Source organism: Cebidichthys violaceus, unplaced genomic scaffold (assembly GCF_023349555.1).
Source record: "Cebidichthys violaceus isolate CVI_PGR_0920_01 unplaced genomic scaffold, fCebVio1.0.p SCAF_31, whole genome shotgun sequence".
NCBI classification, from domain to species: domain Eukaryota; kingdom Metazoa; phylum Chordata; class Actinopteri; order Perciformes; family Stichaeidae; genus Cebidichthys; species Cebidichthys violaceus.
Window position 1 is genome coordinate 2484305 of NW_027176495.1, and position 20840 is coordinate 2505144.

General features: G+C 43.5%; 1 protein-coding gene and 1 pseudogene across 3 annotated transcripts in view; both read right to left on the minus strand.

Moving 5' to 3' along the window:
- LOC137882271 (acetyl-coenzyme A synthetase 2-like, mitochondrial) overlaps positions 1-4151 on the minus strand; it is a 30503-nt gene extending 26352 nt beyond the window's left edge. For 2 of the 3 annotated variants that reach the window (XM_068724469.1, XM_068724468.1), the window contains exons 1-8: positions 3758-4151; positions 3373-3469; positions 3076-3275; positions 2590-2765; positions 2246-2398; positions 1893-2040; positions 1228-1365; positions 684-776 (exon numbers count right to left, since the gene is read on the minus strand). In XM_068724469.1, the coding sequence (XP_068580570.1) occupies positions 684-776; positions 1228-1365; positions 1893-2040; positions 2246-2398; positions 2590-2765; positions 3076-3275; positions 3373-3469; positions 3758-4070 (1318 nt within the window). In that variant the 5' untranslated portion in view covers positions 4071-4151. Of the gene's footprint in view, positions 1-683; positions 777-1227; positions 1366-1892; positions 2041-2245; positions 2399-2589; positions 2766-3075; positions 3276-3372; positions 3470-3757 lie in introns of those variants that run through there. The other variant, XM_068724471.1, reaches the window with a different exon arrangement.
- Positions 4152-5265: 1114 nt separating this feature from the next.
- On the minus strand, positions 5266-19872 carry LOC137882345 (visual system homeobox 2-like; annotated as a pseudogene).
- Between the last annotated feature and the right edge of the window lie 968 nt (positions 19873-20840).

Below are 20840 nucleotides of genomic sequence, written 5' to 3' on the forward strand. Positions count from 1 at the left end.
GTGTGTGTGTGTGTGTGTGTGTGTGTGTGTGTGTGTGGTGGAGTGTGTGGTGTGTATGTACCCACCTACTGTACCATTGTGTATGTATAGTTACACACGACCGCAGGCTTGTTATGTAACACTGTTATTGTTAGAGAGATGGAGCAAACTGTTCTTTCCCTTGAAGGGTTTCAGTGTCTGCGGACGTGGCTGCGTTCAAGAAGCAGTGAGTGAATGAACTAAGCACTGTAAAATAGACGCTGAAGCGGGGTGTGCTTTAGGGCGTGGCTACTTTGTGATTGACACTTCGCTACCAAGACGTTGCTCGTTATCGGAGTTATCCGCGTTTTCGCAAAGTTCAGTTGTACTTTGCTCCACCCGCTCGTTTTACTTCTGGTTGAAAACACAAGATTGCGACCAAGACGTCAACAGCAGTTCACAAACCAACGGGCGACGTCACGGTGACTCCATCCACTTCTTGTAAACAGTCTATGATATGGAACAGTGGTTTTCTGACCACGTTCTGCTTATCATGATGAACAAACTCCTTATAATCCCATAACTGTAGTGGATGGAAACAAGCATTCATTTGCACTTCATTTTTAGATGATTTTAGATGTAAACCTGGCTAATGTGGTTTCAATGTGTCAGTGTTAACAAAGCTAATAAATCACACACACACACCTCTGTGCATTCCCACTCACCTGTTTGCCACCAGGTGTCCACCACAGGGCAGCGTCCGTCCCCGACGACTCTGTGGTACCACTCCCACGCTTCAGTGTTGATGGGCTCACCCACTGCAGACAGGAGGACAACTTCACTCAGATAATCAACTCATGTTGTGTGTGTGTGTGTGTGTGTGTGTGTGTGTGTGTGTGTGTGTGTGTGTGTGTGTGTGTGTGTGTGTGTGAACATACAGTATTAAAGTGCCAGCTGGTTTACATGACAGGTTGATTTGGCTAAAACAACGTAATGCATTTTAACTCATTAGAGTAAAAAGGGACATTATATGCTAAACACTATGAAGTGGGACTACAGCTGTGATTTCTAATTACATCACATCCTTAGATGTGTCATCCTACATCCTACTGTCCATTGAATGTTACAGCTGTGTCCATGCACAGCTGTAACATTCATAAGCATGGTAGGTCAAAACTGACTTGTTGTAGATGTTTACAAATAAACTATTTTCCTTTATCGTGTGATCTCTCGTCCCACAACAGTATTTGTGTCTCACGTTTGGCATACCAGAGCCCAGAGTTGTGAGGGTGGAGCGGTCGTACTTGTGGACCCACTGGTCTCCGTACTTGAGCAGCAGGCGGATCGCTGTGGGAGCTCCATAAAACTGGTTGATCTTGAGCCTCTGCACCGTCTCCCAGTACCTTCCTGTGAACAACAGAAATGAACCGGGTCAACAGAGATATTCTACAAACTGAACATCTGAATCAGAAGTGAGAGATTAGAGTAACGCTTTAGCCTGAGAAGTAAGACTTTAACTAGTGGCGTGTTTCACCTTGACGATAACACGGAGTGTGTGCTGACACACATGACCACTGTGTGCAGAGAAGGCCTAATTATAGTGTGGCGGTATGGCCAAGTTCAACTTCAACTGTAGACAGTTATTCATGTACAAAGACAGGAGAATGCAGAGCTCTTGGCAAAGGACGGGAATACTTAGAGGATGTCTGCCAAGACACATAACATTTCATATTAACATAATCATAAAAATGCCATTATAATGATACCATTAGAGCTAACAGAGGTGTACATATGACACCTTGAAGGTTTTACTGTGCAAATAGACGTACAATTATTAGAATCAGAGATTTTTTTTGCAAAGTAAGAAGAGTTTTCTTTTTGCTTTGAACTGGAGAAGCAGTCTGATGCAGTCCCACGTTGGCAGACGTTCATACCAGGGTCGGGGTAGATGGGAGTGCTCTCAAAAAGGACGCTGGTTCCCCCGTTGGCTAGAGGGCCGTAGACACTGTAACTGTGTCCTGTTATCCAGCCAATATCCGCCACACAGCCGAACACGTCTCCGTCATGGTAGCTGAAGACATACTGGTGACGAGAGATAAAAGTAGAAGATATGGTATTTACTTTCCTTTTATCTAATGGAAGGAGTCTCTTTCTGTGTGTTTGTATGTAAGTGCATTTCATATATCTTGATTAAAAACAGAAATAGAAACTTTACTGGTCAGACACTGGATTACAGTGAGTCACTAATTCTCTGCTGATGCAGACGCAGGTGGTGCTTGGTGTTTACCCTGTGTGTGAGAGCAGCGTACAGCAGGTATCCAGCCTGAGTGTGGACGAGTCCTTTGGGCTTCCCTGTGCTGCCAGATGTGTGAAGCAGGAACAAGACGTCCTCACTGTCCATGGCAGCCGGCTCACACACCGAATCCTCCTTTAGCATCTCCTGCATCACATAATGACTTTAAAGGCTTTTTGTGCATTTTGAAAACATGGTGCAAGACAACACAACTTTTTTTGGGGGGATTATTCATTTTTAATCTTTATTTATGCAGGGAAAGGTGACACAGAGCAGGTGTAGTCCTCTGCTGTCGGCATTAATATCTCAATCAAGATCCGATTGGTCTGATCTCTCACCTCCTCCATGGCGACGTCCCTGGCTGTCATGGCGACCGGATTCTCTGTTCTCATGGCAACAAACACCTGCTTTACTGACGGGCAGCCCTGAACCGCCGCGTCTACCGTCTTCTTCAGATCGGTGACTTTACCTCCTCTGACGCCCTGGTTCACCGTGATGACGGTGCTGGACTGGGCTGAAAATGTGACGACACGTGAAAATCAGATCACAGTGCTGACTTGAGCAGTTATCATACATCTTACACATTATGTTCACCAGCGGGGCGAGTAGTGTTCACTGGTTTATTTGGGCTTTTTCACTACAAATATCTGCTGCTAGCAGCAAGTTGCAACCATTAACGCTAAAACAAAAGGCCCTAAAATACTCAGTAAAGCTGAAGGGAACTGCAGAACCGTGCGATCATCCTCTGAGGAGTCTACACATCGATCGATAATATAAAATATTAGTTCCGCTTAAGCATCCTCAGGCCAGTGAAACTGTCTCACCGTCTCGGATTCGCTCTGCAAGGGCTTCAGCGCTGAACCCTGCGAACACCACGTTGTGTGCCGCACCGATACGGGCGCAGGCCAACATGGACGCCACAGCCAGAGGGCAAGTGGGCATGTAGACGGTGACACAGTCCCCTCGCTTCACGCCGCGCTGTCTTAACAGGTTGCCTAGACGGCATGTCATCTCCAGCAGCTGCCTGTGAAGAAGTATCAATGAACTACAGCGCAAGGCGAGAGGAGGAACACACACACACACACACACACACACACACACACAGAATCCAACCTGCTGACCTGTAGGTGATCTTGACCTCTGACCCCGGTTCATCCCTCTCCCAGATCAGAGCCACCTTCTCTGGACAGGTGTGCACGTGGCGGTCCAGGCAGTTCACTGCATGTACCAATAAATGAACCAAATGCACACAGAGACAGAAAACGTCATATCATGTGCCACGTTAACGTGCTGCGTTCAAGTCACTTTGAATATACAGCATATGCCGAGAGAGACCGGTTTGCACAATGATGCCTTCGCTGTCTCTGTGTGTGTTTCTCAGAAAGCAGCTCGGAAACTGCGTCTGATTATGACTTGACCGCAAAATCACTTTAATATAACGACCAGATCTATTTCTTTCACTCGTTTTACTCGCCGTGTTGTAATGAAATGTGAATTTAATCTCACCGGACACATTCAGCTGTCCTCCCTCAAACCACTTGATTCTGCCCCGGCTCAGGTCACAGTCCTGGACTGTGTGGAAAGGACGGATCCAGCTCAGTCTCTGGCGCGCCGCAGCGGCCCAGAAGCTCTCGCTGTTGTTGACGGAGAACTCCTGCAACGCCGAGCGGTCCGACACGCCTTCGAACCCCGCAGCCTCCGGCATAAACGCCGCTACGTTGCATCTCCATCGACCCAAAATGTGGACAGAAGATTTGTAGACCCGTCGACGAAAGGAAGTAACGATGTTCTTTGAAGTGCATCCGCACGGCAGCCACATAACGACCGCGTTCGTGTTCTGTGCTGTTCCTCTTCCTGGGACCAGAAGTTCTAAGCTCTTCTGGAAGTTAACTGAGGGAAACCCCGGAGAGGAAGCGCCGGAGGAGCGATGCGTGAAGGGCGGTACGAAACTCATGTGACGACATAACGACAGCTTCTCCTCACTAAGTATGGAACTGTCCACAGCTGGGTTTTCTTAAAGGTTCGGTTCACATGGACGATGTTTGCAACCGGGCTGACTAGTCGTTTAAAAAAAAAAATCTGAATTCATGAATATGAAAATATGTTTCATTTCAGAAGTTAGAACTACTGGACACAGGATTTGTTACCCAACTAGTTGTGACGTCAGATAGTCCGGATCATGAGTAGAGTCATGGACTGACTTACAGCCAGCACTCAGAACAGTGAAGCTCAAACATGAGTGACTTTAAATATCAGTGACTTTTAATTAGACTACGGTTACATTTATACAGAGACAAACACAGATCATGAATGTTAACTGTACAGTGTTAACTATTGGACAATATTTTCAGTATGTACATCACAAACGTTGCAACAGATAAAAGAACTCAAAAGATTGAATCTTGTGTCGTAATCTTTTCGTAGCAGCTGTGTGCTTTTCAGCCACCCAACTGAAACCACAGGGAGGTCAGAGGTCACGTTCATCATCAACGCCTCTGGAGCAGGTTTCGCTTTAGATGCTTCTTTAAAAAAAGGTGACTTTCCTCAAAAAAAAACATCTTTACCCTCACCGTCACATAAAAGTAGCTGCCAAGGTCACAGAACTGTAACAATCTATTTTAAAGAAAATAAATATACATGTATTTACCGCTGCTCTTCATCAGAACATCTGCAGTAAACGTTAATGAGCTCCAGCCTCACGGACATGAGACGGTCGTGTGGTTTGGTTGGACTTTCTTATATCTAGATATTTCTAAGAGGAGTGAGAAAGAAATAACCTCAACCCCCAAAATCATTGGAGCCAAAGAACCTTTTTTTCAAATGAGTTACCTAGTAATCTTTAATAATGTGACATTTATTTATCTGATTGTAGAATTTGATCTGCAGGTTTGAAGTTCAGTCTAATAAGTTTATGGGCGTCTCCACAGCTTCTGCCTCTGAATTGTTTGCACACTCCACTCTGCAGGTACCCCCCCCCCCCCCCCCCCCATCAGTCTGTATCCTGCAGCTTCTTTTCAGTCACACTTCAACACCTCTGGTGTTTCCTGCTCGGACTCCTCGTCCTCCGCTTCCTCTTTATGAGTCACGTGGCCGTTGGTTCTGTCGGAAGCCGTCCCGAGCACCTTAGCACTGTGCTCCTGTGCCTTCGCTCGCAGCGCGGCGATACTGTTCTCCCTCAATTCCTCCTTAGAAATTGATGCGTTAGCAGCGTCTTTCATTCGTTTCTCCATCTCTTCCTCCATCACTTTGTCCGCTGGTTTCTCCTGTGTTGGTGGTGGAGGTGGGGGGGGTGGTGGTGGCGTCAGGCTGCAGGGTTTTCCAGGAGAGGTGTGTGTGGTTTCAACTGACTTCTTGTGCATGCCTGGGGGGAACAGACATGAGGGTTAGATCATGCAACCTGGTATAGTTTGAGGAGTTGATGCATTTAGGTTTAGAAAAATGTCACTGATAAATTGCACCTATTTTACCTTAAAAGCAGGAAATTGTGTGCTGAGGTGTTTGACATTGGAATAAAGTGTGAAAGAGAATGGGGATAGAACCTCTTATTCAATTAGAGGCACCTAATTGATTTAACCTAATCAATTGACATGAGGACACGTGGTCTAATCTGTCCTGATTAAGTAGGATTATCACTGTATCGACCTGTTATTGACATGCTGACACTTTTATTGGCTCCTAACATGAGCCGGGTTTAGCTCCACTGCCTGTCAGAATACTTCTTAATCCTGCTTTTCAAACACTGTGACACAAACTAATGAAGTAGCTTTTCTTTGGATACAAGCTCTCATTTTACCACAAACAAATGGCCTGAAAGCAGCTATAATGATACTATACACAAGAATGAATATGAAGCAACATATTTCATGTGTGTCTGACAGAAGATGGACCTTTAGTACTCCACCTCATGTGTGCTTCATCAGCATCAATAATGATATTAAACAAAGGAGGGATAGGACTCAAGATCAATAAAGGACATTTTTGACAGCAGATATTTTGACGTGTCACTTATAATATTAACGATGGCTCCCTTATCATTCAGGTGTCTCATTAAGACAGTGTGACAGTGAGCCAGCATGCACAGCACCAGGACCTGAAGCAGCTTCATGAAATTCAGCATTCATACATTCCATTATTTACACCTGTGCTTTTCCTTCTTTGACATGTTAAAATGTCTTCTGTTAAAAAAAAGCCATCTACAATTCTCCCTGTTGACATGTGATAAGTCTTTACCTAATAACCACGGAGCATAGGACTCAGTGACGCCCTCCTTGGCTGACTTGAGGATGGACTCCGGCAGAGGGATGGAGTGGCGGACCATGGCTCCGTACAGACCGTACTCCGCCATCACGCTGCTGCGACCCCAACACTTCTCCCTCTTCCTCCACTTGGCCCTGCGGTTCTGAAACCACACCTGGAGAGATAAAAGGTCAGATAAAAGGTCAGATAAAGGGTTTACTTTGCATCACTAATGTATGCAGTTTGATTCTCTGTGGACTGGACCAGAACACAATGTAAAGCCAGCCTCATTATCACTTGGTTCTTTGAGCTTCCCTGCAGAATGTTGTTTTTGACACTGAAAGGCTTGAGGACCAAGAGCAGGAGGAAACACACACACACACACACACACACACACACACACACACACACACACACACACACACACACTAGCAGACATCTAGTCATATTCATAGATTCTGGATTTTTCAATAAAGCAGGAGGAGTTTTTTTAACAAGGTCTGAACATTTGTTTGGGAAAACAAGCAGATTATTTTCTAAATATGTCTTAAAACATGTCTGGAGGGTTTTTGATACATTTCCAAACCACTACAATGGATCACCTTATTTAAATGTATATATATATATATATATATATATATATATATATATATATATATATATATATATATCTCATTGTGTAATTGAGTACAGCTTCCTTGTCCTTGTCGTTTGACGCCTTCATGATCAAATGTCTCATTGTATCAAAGCATTTTGAGGAGAATCAGTTTGATCTGCTGGAGGCTGTTTCTTTAATAAAGACTAATTTCAAGAACCCATTTTAATCTGGACTCAAATGTAACCTACATCGACCTCTACATCTTTTATTTACTCAAAATGCAAATGGTTGTACAAAATAGCTTTGTCAATTTAATATTTAATTTTTTTTCCCCCCTCAATGCTTCATTGTGTGTGTGTGTGTGTGTGTGTGTGTGTGTGTGTGTGTGTGTGTGTGTGTGTGTGTGTGTGTGTGTGTGTGTGTGTGTGTGTGTTATTCTCCTTCTGGCTCCTCAAATGCTTGAATTGATTTCCACCAAGCCAGACCTGCAGTAGCCTCAGCAACCTTGTGAATATGAATGAGGAAAACAGGAAAGAAATGATCATCCTAAAATGGCAGAGGAGGCAGGATGATATTATAGGGAATAGTGTGTGTGTGTGTGTGTGTGTGTGTGTGTGTGTGTGTGTGTGTGTGTGTGTGTGTGTGTGTGTGTGCTACACAGGCCTGGAATTAAAAACGATCAAAGCCGAGCCTGGAAAGCTATTCAGGTAGATCTGATGATAACCTCCATCTCATAAAAAGATGAGCCTCAGATGAGCAATCATGCCTTCTGACAGCACCAGTGTGAGTGTGCATGGCGGTGTGTGTGTGTGTGTGTGTGTGTGTGTGTGTGTGTGTGTGTGTGTGTGTGTGTGTGTGTGTGTGTGTAGCTTCCTGAGGAGAGGTGACCCCGGGGGCGAAGAGGCTGATTGAAAAATAAGTTAATTTCCAGGCCGATCGATGGGAGACAGGCGCTCAAATATCACGGGAAATTAAAATGCTCATAGCAGCCAGTCAGAGGCCTCTGCTCAGCCGCTGACCTGCGCCAATTAATTTCTATGTAGTTATCATTTCATCTCAGGGCGGCGGCCGGCTCTCTCGCAGCGAAAGAGGTGATAAGTTCCCCTCAATTAACTAATTATTACACTGAGCTGGTGAATTGGCTGCTAATGTGAAAGCAGAAGGCATTGTGAGGATGATTATGATGGAGCAGCTGACTGGTGGCTGAGTGCTTCCTTTGCATTCCTCATTGCTTTGTAACCTGAATTTATGAAATGTTTGATATTTAAAAAAATAATAATTGTATTTATTTTAAAATGGGTTCTTTTTGTCTCATTGTCCCTCTTTAAGATGCTTAAAGCATGTTTAGGATTTAAAACAGCATACATGTCTGCACACTGCACAGACTTTAACACACCTGTATCCTGTCCTCTGGCAGCTCAGTCTTCATGGAGAGCATTTCTCGGGCGTACACGTCTGGGTAGTGAGCTTCATTAAACGCTTTCTCCAGTTCCTCCAGCTGATAGGAAGTGAAAATGGTTCTGCAGACAAAAAAAAGAAGAAATAAGAACCCCTCTATAATTTATATTATGACATTTGTTCAAATTTGTACCATTTAAAATAAGTCTAAAAATGAAATTTAAAAAAAATATATTTTCTTGCACTCAATTTATAAAAAAAAAATTAAAAAAAATCTAGATGAAGTCAAATGAAAAGTACAGATTTAAAATGTTATGGAAGAATTTTAGAAGTAGCAACGCAGTCAGACAATTAAGCCTATTATTCTGTCATCGTTGTTTACCAAAGACATAAATAAAGAATCATAAATACAGTTTGATTTTGTCAGACAAACTCATTCGTTTTCATTCGTGACGAAAAAAATCGAATTAATTTTTAGAAAGACAGCAGAGGAAATCCAGATGACTTTAAGGCTAATATCAAATATAATCATCACACACACGTTTAATAATTAAATACAATTAGTGTGTGTGAGTGTGTGTGAGAGATTTTTCTCTTTCTAGAGGAGACACCAAACGAAAGTAGCTTTACGTGATTTCACTAAATAAAAGCCGAATATAATGTAAAAGACTAAAAAATACATCGTTCGATTATCTCGTTTTCCATTTGCTTCACCTGTGTCGTCTTTTCTTCCGCTTCTTGCTCTGACTCACTGAGGATTTAGAGAATTTCTGATCTCCGGAGGAAAGACTCATGTCATCAGAATCTGTGAGGAAACATTAAAGCAGTGAAGTCAAAAACACTGAGACAACATCACATAATAATAATTCTATCTAACGCTGTGTACTATACGAAATATACGAAATATGGTAAAGTATTCCTCATTTAAAAATATATACAAGTCCGATTTATTGATGTAAAGTTATTATTTTAGATTCTTCAGCGCGATTTTTTCCCTCAAATTAATTTAAATTAGAATAAAAAGTACTTGTTCGACTGGTTATTTAGAAAATAATATTTTAGCAAGGCCTCTAGATTTTTTTCTTCCTTCTTTCGCCCAATTTTAAAATAAAATTAAACTAAAGATGCATCCGGAAAATGTTTCCGTGTGAAATCAGTCACGCGCTTGCACCCTTTTTTTTGTGCATACCTTTCTGCTATTCCCTCCCTCCAGCTTGGTCACAAAACACACGTAGCGGCTGTAGAAGTACCGTTTAACCCGAAGCGCTCCCTGCATCGCGGTAGAGTCGACGGGCCTCAAGTTAAACACTCACCGGAGCTGGCGGAGTGCTGCGCGTCCATCTGAGAGTCCATGTGCACCGCTCTGTGCAGCGGCTGCAGGTGCACATTTTGCGCCTCTGCGAGCACCTCCAAAAAAGCGGGCTGGCTGTAAAACGAGTGTATTCCCTCTGGTCCCAGCAAACCCATACCGACCCCGAGACCCGCGTGTCCGAGGGACCTCGCGGCCAGGACGTGCGCAGTGTGCGGGAGAACCTCCAGCGGCCGCCTCTGCGTAACCGCCGGCGGCTCCTTGTTGAGGCCGAGCAGCTCCTGGATCCCAAAGCCGGTGCGCCGGTGCACCGTGGGGGCCATCTTCCAGACAGGAGGCGGCTGCTGGGGTCCCCCGTGGTTCACGCTGTTCTGTGAGGCTGACTTCTGTTTATTCTCAGTGTCTGAGAGCACAACTCCCTCTTTCCCCGTCATGGCGGTGAGATCCCACTATTTGTTTTCCACTCACTCCCAAAAAAAGAAGCCAGAGTCCCTGATGCAATCAGCACCGTGATGCTCTTTATCTCTCTGCCCTCCTCTCTGCTGCGCCTTTTAACCAGCGGGCAACAGGCGGCAGCCAATCACAAGGAGGGGGGGGGGACCCCACGCTGAAGTTTGCACGAGCCCTATGAAGCTTCATTAAAGTAAATAATACAATTTCAGACAATTAAATGTGACAATAACGTGTCGCATTAGCCTTTTAGCACATCGCTGAGGATGTGGTTATTAAAGGTGGATTCTCCTCTGAACACATTCCAGATGAATCGTTTCGTTTAGAAGGTTAATCTAAAGTTTGATCCCATACATTCGTATTGATGTTATGACAGCGCACTGAAATCGGAACCACTCAGAGCTTCAGGCGGGTTGGTCCAGACTAGCAGCAGAGCGGGTCACGGTGTTGAGCGTCTCGTGAGAATTCGTTACGTAGAAATCATCAACGAACGAAGAAGTAACTGGTGTTCCTGCAGTCTCTTCGTTTTCAGAGTCACTGCTCATCAAACAGCCGGAGTGAATACATCTTAATAATAATAATACTAATACTAATAATAATAATAATAATAATAATAATAATGATAATATGTCCTCATTCTAACAGTGGCGTCACTGCTGACATTGAATCGCGAGGAACCTTTATGGACAACAAATACTGAAAAACAAAAAAAAAGTAATTTCATATTTATTTTGATTAAATCTGCTGCTTTGCTACAACACATGTTATATCAGCCTATAATATAAATGATGGAGGTAGAAATAGTATTTCGTTGTTTTACAACAATAATAAAAGGACTAATTTCTGCCTTTAAAAAAAAAAAGATGTTTAAAACCATCCACAACATGAATCTATGACACGTGCCAGTAAAGGCTATAATTTAAAAGATGAGCAGTCTTATTAGTTCAGTGTACAACTGCTCTTCATAAACCAGCTTTAATTTAATTTAAATAATTCCCAATAAGTTTGCCAATATCGAGGCTAATCTATTTACAAAAGCAACAACAACAAAAAGAGTTTCAGAGGTCAAATTAAAAGAAACACTCACGAACTCACATTAGCCAATTTCTCTAGCAGTTAATTCATCACTTCAGCTTCTTATTAGGAGAAGCACGCGGATTGATCCGTTAGCAGGCTCGAGCTCGCTCCCTAACGTCCCATATAACCCACACATTCATTTGCATATTCTAATTAGGTTTAAACGTTTTGTCTTTGGTGGCAGTCTGCGCATCTGTTGATGGATTATTAAGCGTTTTTCCTTCTCTGACGGGTCACATGATAAAGAACACAATATCCCAGTTCAGGGTATTTAGGACACACCAGGGTGGCAATTAAAAATGAGACAAACAACGCCGGAGCACCAGCACGTTTATTCACCTCGTGCTGACATCAAACAACAACAACAAGTTGTGACACAAAGTGAGAAGTCACCGTGATCCAGCGCATACATCGTGGAAGTCAGAAAGACATTTCGGACGTCAGGGGAAATCATCCGCAGCGTCTCTCCTCACTCATTCATCACCATTCAAACAGCTCAAATACAAACCCACTGAAATGTGAAATGAAGTGAAAATACTCTCAGTTTCCACAGACCTAATCCTCTCTAATCAGCTGTTATTCAATTATTGCGGAGTTTCAATCGTTCGGAGATAATGTGCGGCACACTTTGGACATCTGGACGGATAATTACGACGAGGAGAGTTTATGGAGATGAGTGGACGCGCGCGATGGAAGCGCAGATACAGTCGTATCAATGGGACATGTGGCGATGAATAAATAAATAAATAGAGGTGGTTCCGGCGGGACTGTTTGGCAGCCGTGCGTCAGGCTGTCGTGACGGCCAAACCCACAACAGATTTAGTGCCGGTTAGTAATCGGAGATGTGATCAAGAGATGCGGCTTCGCCCGCTCAGTCAGTGATGAGGCTCCATGTTGCTTTGTGTGTCTCTACGCTGCATCTCCGTGGAAAGAGACACGGGCCTACATCTGAGGGGTCCAACACAGATCAAGTAATGCTGCGTTATGAACGTCAACGATCATCTGACCGGACCTTTGGTTTGACATAAATAAATACATAAATAAAGAGTTTAGCTTGTATTTCTCTGAGTCAGTGTAAAATTGTAGATTACAATCTTCACAATAGAGCAAAAAAGGTGTCGCTTATTTAATGTGTTCAAAATAAATAAATACAAATAAATAAAAACAAATAAAATGCCCCGGATGTTCTAAAGAACTAGAGCAAGAGAGAGGAAGAGCTAAATTACCTTCCGCATCTCGTGAGAAGCTATTAGAGACATTTCATTAGAGGTGAATGAAGAGATCAATGCCTACCAACAGCTATGCTAATGAGGTTCTACATCACACGCACGCGCACGCGGAGGGATGACACGCATGAATCACATCCTTCACTCAGATCAGGATGCAGAAACACGAGGTTGCATCCTGATCATCACCTGCAGCTTCTGAAGACCTGCTTCACTCACGGTCCATCTCCATATAATAAAAGGTCGATACCTTTAGTCTGTGTATTGATACAATATTAATGTTATTAATATTAATATAGAGATCCCATGCCGTTTTGATTTCCCCCCCACCCCTAGTCTGTGAGCAATTTCATTGTCCACTTTATTCATTATGCGCGTTATGACTGAGTGACTCCACTCAGTTGGTATTCTTTGAAGCACTCCTGAGGATAAACCATATATCACAGAAACTAAAACAGAGACCATGATTAAATCTGCAGCTGCATTCCACTGAAATCAGGTTTTAAAAAACTAATACTGTGAAGTACAAGGAGATGTTAGGAGGAGCAGACGACATGAGAATACTAAAAGTCACTGACATCAGACATGAAGGCATCTCTGCGTCTTCATTTTGACTATATTCATTTGTATGCTAAAAAACAGGATTTGTTTCAAAAGTGACAAAACTGAGGTGAACATAACGAGCAGCTGCACTGCTGTTCAAATCACCGTCTGTAGATCAAAGCTGCAAAGAAACAATAAAAGAAAGAAAAGTTGAAGTTGACACCATGACGAGCCAAACAGGACCTCTGACTTCACTCCAGCGGAGGCTTTATCCCCGTCTACCTTCTATCAAATGTAAATGTTCACGTTATCCACCGTGGAACGTCTCGCTCGTTAACGTTCCTTCACTACAGCATCAACACATATTTGAGCTTCTGACAGTCGGAGCAGAGACAGTCGGACGTTCTGCAGCTCTGTCCCTCTGATCCATCTTTGTGCTCGTTGGAGGCGCCACACATGGCTCTTCTAATCGAGCTAATTGCCGTTTCCCAGAGCTTGGCATTAAAGAAGAAGAGCTGGGTCACCAAACAGCCGTTGATCAAAACATCCTATTAAGGTGAAGAAACAAAAGACTCTCACAACCCGAACAATGTGCCACTGGTGATTCAACAGTTCGCTCTGTGGGCACCAACCATTAATTAGGGCAATAACTTCATGCTATTGCCGTTCTATAGTCTCCATTTCTGTATGAGTGCATCTATTTATGCTCTGAAGTTTGTCAGGGTCTCCGACTCGCCGAGTGTGCCGCATTCCGCCGTTCCATGTGCAGATGTGTTATTGGCGTAATGAGGAAAATACTTTGGGAAACGTGGGAGAGAGACTCCCGAACCCTGAAACCTTCCTGACAAAATAATATTCCTCATTGTGGTTACTCATAACGAGAATTGACATAATTACTCGGGCCCGTTTCTAGTCTAATTAGCACACTTCCACAGCGGACAGGGACTAGCAGTTAGACGGGAGAAGGGAATCGGACAGGCATGGCAGCAGCAACACAGGAGCGGGGCCTCTGCTTCCAGCGTAATTAGGTGAGACAAAGCCCCTGACTGTTTTGAGGTATGGCAGCGGCTCAGAGCTGGGGCCGAGCTGGCGAGCGGACGCCCCGTGAGCTACGTCTCCCCGAGACCCTAATAAGCCCCTAATTGTCTTCTTTTTTTTGTATTATTATTATTCACATGAGCAGCACCAGCATACATAAAGACAGGCTATTCCTGGTCTCCTGCAGAGAGCGTTTCCCTCGTCCTGCAGGACGGGAGAGATTTGAGTCGACTCACTAAGGACCTTCACCCTCAAACTTTGGACAACTGGTGTTAATGTCCTGTGACAGCGTCCCAAAACCTGGAGCCGCCAACATGTCGAAAACAGAGACGCAGGAGCAGCTCCGTTTCAAGAAGGGCATCAGAAATGACTGCATAGCATCGCTTGTTTAATGGACGCTCATAATGTCTCTCTTCCTGTTTGTCATTTGTCTCTTTTTGTTGTTAACATTTTTGAGAAATAAACATGACTTCATTTTAAGGCCTGTTTCTGGTGTTGAGTTAACAATATGGTGAATGTTCACCAGCTCGTCACTAGTCTGCTGTTTGAAGTTTATCAGGCTTTGTTGTTGTTGTTGTTGAACCAAAACAACGAGCTAACTTCTGTCGTATAATTTGTTTACTCTTCAGCAGAACTGAACCTGATATTATTATTATCATCAAATTCACTTTCTTTTTTCTAGCAGCTTAAGAACACTTTGAACCACAAGCAGCTGGACTCAACAGGCTGCATTTCAACACTGAGCTTGTTTAAACCCCCCCCACACACACACACACACACACACACACACACACACACACACACACACACACACACACACACACACACACACACACACACACACACACACACACACACACACACACACACACACACACACCATATGTTGGAGGCCACTTCTAATGGCAGGTGGCACCCAGAAGACTCGATATTTCACAACTCCCTCTCTCCAACATCCCCTGCAGTCAAGGCCTCTCCGCTCAGAGGAACGTCAGTCTGATGTGCCCTCACTCCTTTAATTAGCTGTCAATTAGTGCAAATGAATCAACTCTTCGCCTAATTAAGCAATGCCACCAGGCAGCTCCCATACACAGGCCATTGTGTGATCAGCATGAGAAAACCACAGCTAGCAAACTCGCTTTGGATCACGAGTGCAACTTAACGATCACACTGACACACTGTGTTCACTGTGTGTGTGTGTGTGTGTGTGTGTGTGTGTGTGTGTGTGTGTGTGTGTGTGTGTGTGTGTGTGTGTGTGTGTGTGTGTGTGTAAGTAAAGGTACACACTTAATGCTACAGTGATCAGGCAATGCTACTATATTTCACTAAATCATATTCTGTTATTGTATGCATCTTTAGCACCATGATAGCTGGAGTCTTGCACCGTTTCCTATTTTTAACTCTCCGTCACATCTACAAACTAAAAACCAGCTGTTAACTCTCCATCGAGTCTTTAAATGTTCTAATGTTCTAACCCACAGAGCTCTTAGTTTGAGACTCAGACTCTGTGGACCGAACAGCAGCTTCTTCTTCCCTGACTCTACCTCTGCTTTCATCAAACATCATGTCATTCACACCATGGAGGATTTAAAGGCTCACTGTATTTCCTGATGCATTTTAAAAAAGGTAAGAGCTTGTGAACTCTTTTCTTTTTCCAATTCCAAAAGTGTCATTCTGCAGAACATCTGAATCATGCAGAACTTCAGGTCTTTAGCCGTGACCTTCCTTCTGTCAGACAACTTTCTGATCCGGATGAACGAGATTTTTCTCGACACTGAACAGAGTTTTGATTACATTTTTCTATTTCTTATGATTTCCCTGGGATTAATAGCCTCAGACTCCAGAAGAAGATGTTGTCATGCAGTCCACACACTTCATTGACAGTCGGAGTGGAAATGCAATCTCCACAAACATCTGTTCACTTCAGACTCTCAAGACAAGAGCCGCTTCTTATTCTTAACAGTGACATTTCTTTACAGTTGACTGAATGAAGCGTTGGCAGTCAGGTCGTCACCAACGCTTTGTTTCAGTTCACCGAATTTAGCTTCTACATTTTGACTTAATGCAGTCATTTTTCAAGGTCGCTTTACGTCTGAGAAAGAACTCATGACGACAAACTAAAATCTCATGCTCTGAGTTATTGTACACAAGATGAATATTAAAGGTCAAGGGCTTCTATCTAAACACTCGAGCGATGCAGCTCATGCTCTTCATACGGTTACTGTGGCGATAAATCAATTAGTTCAACATTAGAAATAGAGAAACATTCACGTTCATCTTGTAACGGCTGCAGAGTCGTCGCTAGGATTTTATTAATACTTCACGAGATGAAGTCCAACCAAAACAGAAAAGAACGAGTCGTGAACTTTATCATTATTTTCATTTAATATATTGAGTTAAATCATATTTTTAGATTATATATTTTGAATAGGACAAGACATTTATTCAATTACATTTCCAGGAAACTTCCCAAGAGATGATTAGGCGATGAAATACCTATAAAATGAAATGTTGTGTTAACCTGAATAAAAGGTCGAGAAACGCTCGACTGATTTAACTCCTAAATTCATGACAAGGAGAGAAGCAGGAGTTCAAACCAACATAAGTGAAGGTCTTAAATTAAAGGCCTGTTAGCTGTTTTCAGTCATTTACTACAAAGTGTGTCGAGTGGTTGTATTTTTGACATTGTTTTTAAATGCTCCTAATTTATGGATTTTGTTTTTAAAGGCATCGCTTCATTTATTAAACGTAGTGGTACGATATGCTTCTTCGCTAACATGCTCTCAGAGTATTAGTTTGTGAGTCAGCGTTACCGATGCAGTGCATCTTTTATATGTTATGTGAGGTTGTCTGACTTGTGTCTCTTCTGTTATTTGTCATTGTGCATGACAGTTGTATAGCAGCATATAGTTCAAAGCCCTGAATTGTGAAGAAATACTGAATCCTTTATTTATTTAGAAGGCCTAAAAATACTGGGATCAGCCTAGAAACGATCCACGGAGTTTTTCACAGTAAGACGTACGTTAATTCCTCCGAGGTGTGTGTGTGTGTGTGTGTGTGTGTGTGTGTGTGTGTGTGTGTGTGTGTGTGTGTGTGCTGGTTCACTCAGAGTGATGTAAGGACGCTCGGTGTCATGAAGAAGCAAACTCATTTTCAGGCCCGTGAGCAGTGCAGCCATGTTGCCTCCCTCCCTCCAGCAGCCACTCTGGACCATTACAGGCTGTAATTGTTATTTAATGGATTAAACATTCATCCTTCCTGTGCAAACCCCCAGTGGGCCGGATGACAGCCTCACCGTGTTCACACAGCTAAACATCCCCCCACCGCACACACACGTCGACGCTCATTTGACGGCAGTGTTTGTGCTTAAAATTCAATTACCCACTTATTGATAGCTCTCTGGGGTGCTGGAGAAGTGGACACGGTGCTGGTGGAGGTGTGGATGATTTCCCAGGAGGCCTCAGTCTCCTCCGCACATCTCCAGCTGGATCTATTTCATGGCTTTATTCATCAGCGGCAGACGCAGATGGAGCAGAAGCAGCCGTCGTACACCTGCACACACCAGCGCATGCAGACATAGTGGTGCTTTAAAGCACACACACACACACACACACACACACACACACACACACACACACACACACACACACACACACACACACACACACACACACACACACACACACACACACACACACAGTAAGAGCAACAAGACATTTGGTGAGCTTTATCGGAGAGTTATGAAAATTGCAAATAAAATATCCTCAGAACATGTGACCATTTTATGAAGAAAGGGCATAACAACACATTTAAGAGCTTCAACTAAGAATCATTTTCAATATTGAATAATCCATCAATTATTTAATCGATACATTTAGTCCATAAAATGACAGAAACTAATGAAAACGTGCCCAACGCTCAAATCAACATCTTTACTGTAAACTAGTTATTTCATCCACCTGACGTTCCAAAAATAGAGCTGCAACATTAATCCATTCATCGAGTAGTTAGACTATTTAATTAATCGTCAATTCATTTGATAATCGATTAATCGGTTTAAAAAAAAAGTGTTTTTAAAGTCAAAATTCTGTGATTCCAGCATGTTAAGTGTGTCTTTAGTCCTCTGAGACAGTAAACTGAAGACATTTGGGATGTGGATAAAACAAGACCTCTAGGACATCATCGTGGGCTTTGGAGTTTAGCTGCAGCTCTCTCCAAAACCATAACCTCATTTTAAATGACATAAAACTCATTTAGGAGGCAAACCTGTTAGTTTCATCTCTTTAGATGCAACAAATTGGTGCTCGACTCTGCATTAAAAGCCACAGGTAGCCCCACAGGTTAGCCACGCGTCTTGAAGTCCCCCGAGGCCCCCGGGGGCCCCGCGGGACACCTCGGCTTGCCGCTGGCCTCGTTCCCCCCGCTAATTACAGCACTCATCTCCACTCTCCCATGAGACGCCACTCTGATGACGAGACGCCGCACAGTTTGGAGCTCTGCATCACGAGGCAACAGCTGGGGCTGCACGTCAATACCCGTGGGGGGGGGGGGGGGGGGGGGGGGGGGGGTATATTTGGGGGAAGCACAATGACTTTGATGATTTTGATGGTTTTGTAGCCATTTTGCAGAAGCCTCCCAAACTGTGATGTAGCGATTGCTTCTCAACATGTAGCCTGAGGTCAGATATCCAGCATCCTCTAACCCACCAGGAGCTCTGGTTGGAGAAGGAGGATGAATCTTGTTGTCCTTTCATGTGACAGGGTCAGACTACAGCTTACACGTCCCAGAGGACGGCACCGGATCGATGGGCTCTGTACATACTGTACTCCTCTCGGTGTGATTGCACCGACTGTTCATTAGCAGGATGCTGGGCTTTAATGGCCTGCACAGTTCTGTCGGCCGTAAATCTCCAGACTCCTCCCAGGTTTGCTCCCCTGTCTCATCAAAGGACTGTGAAGAATGAAGTCAGCGTGATGAAAAAGAGAATGAGATTTATCTGCCGCCTCCTCCTCCTCCTCTTCTTCAACGCACCGAGACGAGCTGGTGAGCGCGGAAAAATGACAAGTGGGATCTCGCCAAGACACACTCATAAATGTGATGACGCCACTGGATGTGTTTGGGATGCTGATGAGGAGTCTGCTGGCCAAAGACAGTGAACTCAGTGCGTCTTTCTATCAGATCACAAGGTGAAGACTCAAAGGAGCGAGACAGAAGGAGGCAGCAGACAGGCAGCTGGCGAAGGCAAGAAAGCCCCAAAAAAGGGACGAGGGCAGGTAGAAGACAAACCTGCAGCTGGAGGACAAAGTCATGATGCTACACTGACACTCAGGAAGCCAACTAGACCACAGTAGACTGTTTATGGACAGGCTGACTAAGGGGATTGAGGGGTCGGTGTGTCAATCATGTGACTCACTGAGGACCACTACTGGATCTGCAGGGAACAGCAGCAGCGGTGGAAGAAGTACTCTGATCTTTTACTTCGGTAAAAGTAGTAATACTACAGAGAAACACTGTTACAAGTAAAGTAACAGTAGTTAAGAAAGAGTGCAACAACTGGAACGGTCCATTTCACATGGTGTGTGTGTGTGTGAATTAATTATATTAACAAAATATTAATTTTATATAAGTAAAGCGCAACAATCTTAAAATTGTAAATCCCACCACTGAACAGCAGTGACTGTAGCTACAATGACGTGTGAACAGAAGTCAGGTTGCAGCTGGTGGCACCACGTTCTTGTGCTCACATGTACGACAGTGAAGACTCTCACATGGTTTGGTTTGTCCATCCTGGGCTACTGTAGAAACATGGCTGAGCTACACAGCTGACTGTGAAAAAGAGCTGCTCCATTTAAGCTAACAAAGACATGATGGAAAAGAAACAATGAGTCTTAGTTTCAGGTGATTATACACAAACAGAATCATAGTTATAAATACTGTATTCAGTTACTGCAAAAAACTCCACCAAAATACTACACTGGCCCTTTAAGATAAGACACTTTTATTTTCTTCAGGAGACAAAAGCAACCTTGAACCTCAACTTCTCATCCAACTCCTTCAAGCTTTACAATATAATATATATATCCATAATATTATGGACTGTATCTGTATTAATTGTTGTTGTTCTGGCACTTTTAAGCACAGCAGAACCAAATGTAGCAGACTCATTTCTTCCAGGTTCTAATAGTCATTTTTTACATAAGATCAAGGAATATTACCAACACATTTTGCTCAAGGGCACCGTTAGTAGTCTCAAACTACCTTTAAATATCACTTTTTAAGTATCTTTCCACTTAATTAGTAATTTTGAGATGTTGTTCTTGCTGCAGGAGGCAGAATCCTTAATAAATACCTCGATGTGTTGTCCAACATGACATCCATAAAGACACTAAGGATGAACGTCCTTGATTTGTAGTCATGACTCTCTCTTTGGATGTTCTACCAATAACTAGGCGATCACAGCCACCACTGATTTAAGTTGGATGAATCTATTTTAAACCCGAGAGCAGATATGTTACACTGCTGGTCTCAATCGGAGGCCTTATTGTTTCAGAGGGGCTAATTGTCAGAACATGTTGTTTGACAGTTGGATGATGTCATGGTCTGACCAGCGAGTGTGGGGCAGTGGAGAGTGAAGACGTGTCGCTGCGTCCCATTCATTCAGAACCTGGGGTTTTCTGCAGTTCCAGGTCAAGAGATTTAGGTCAGAGAACAATG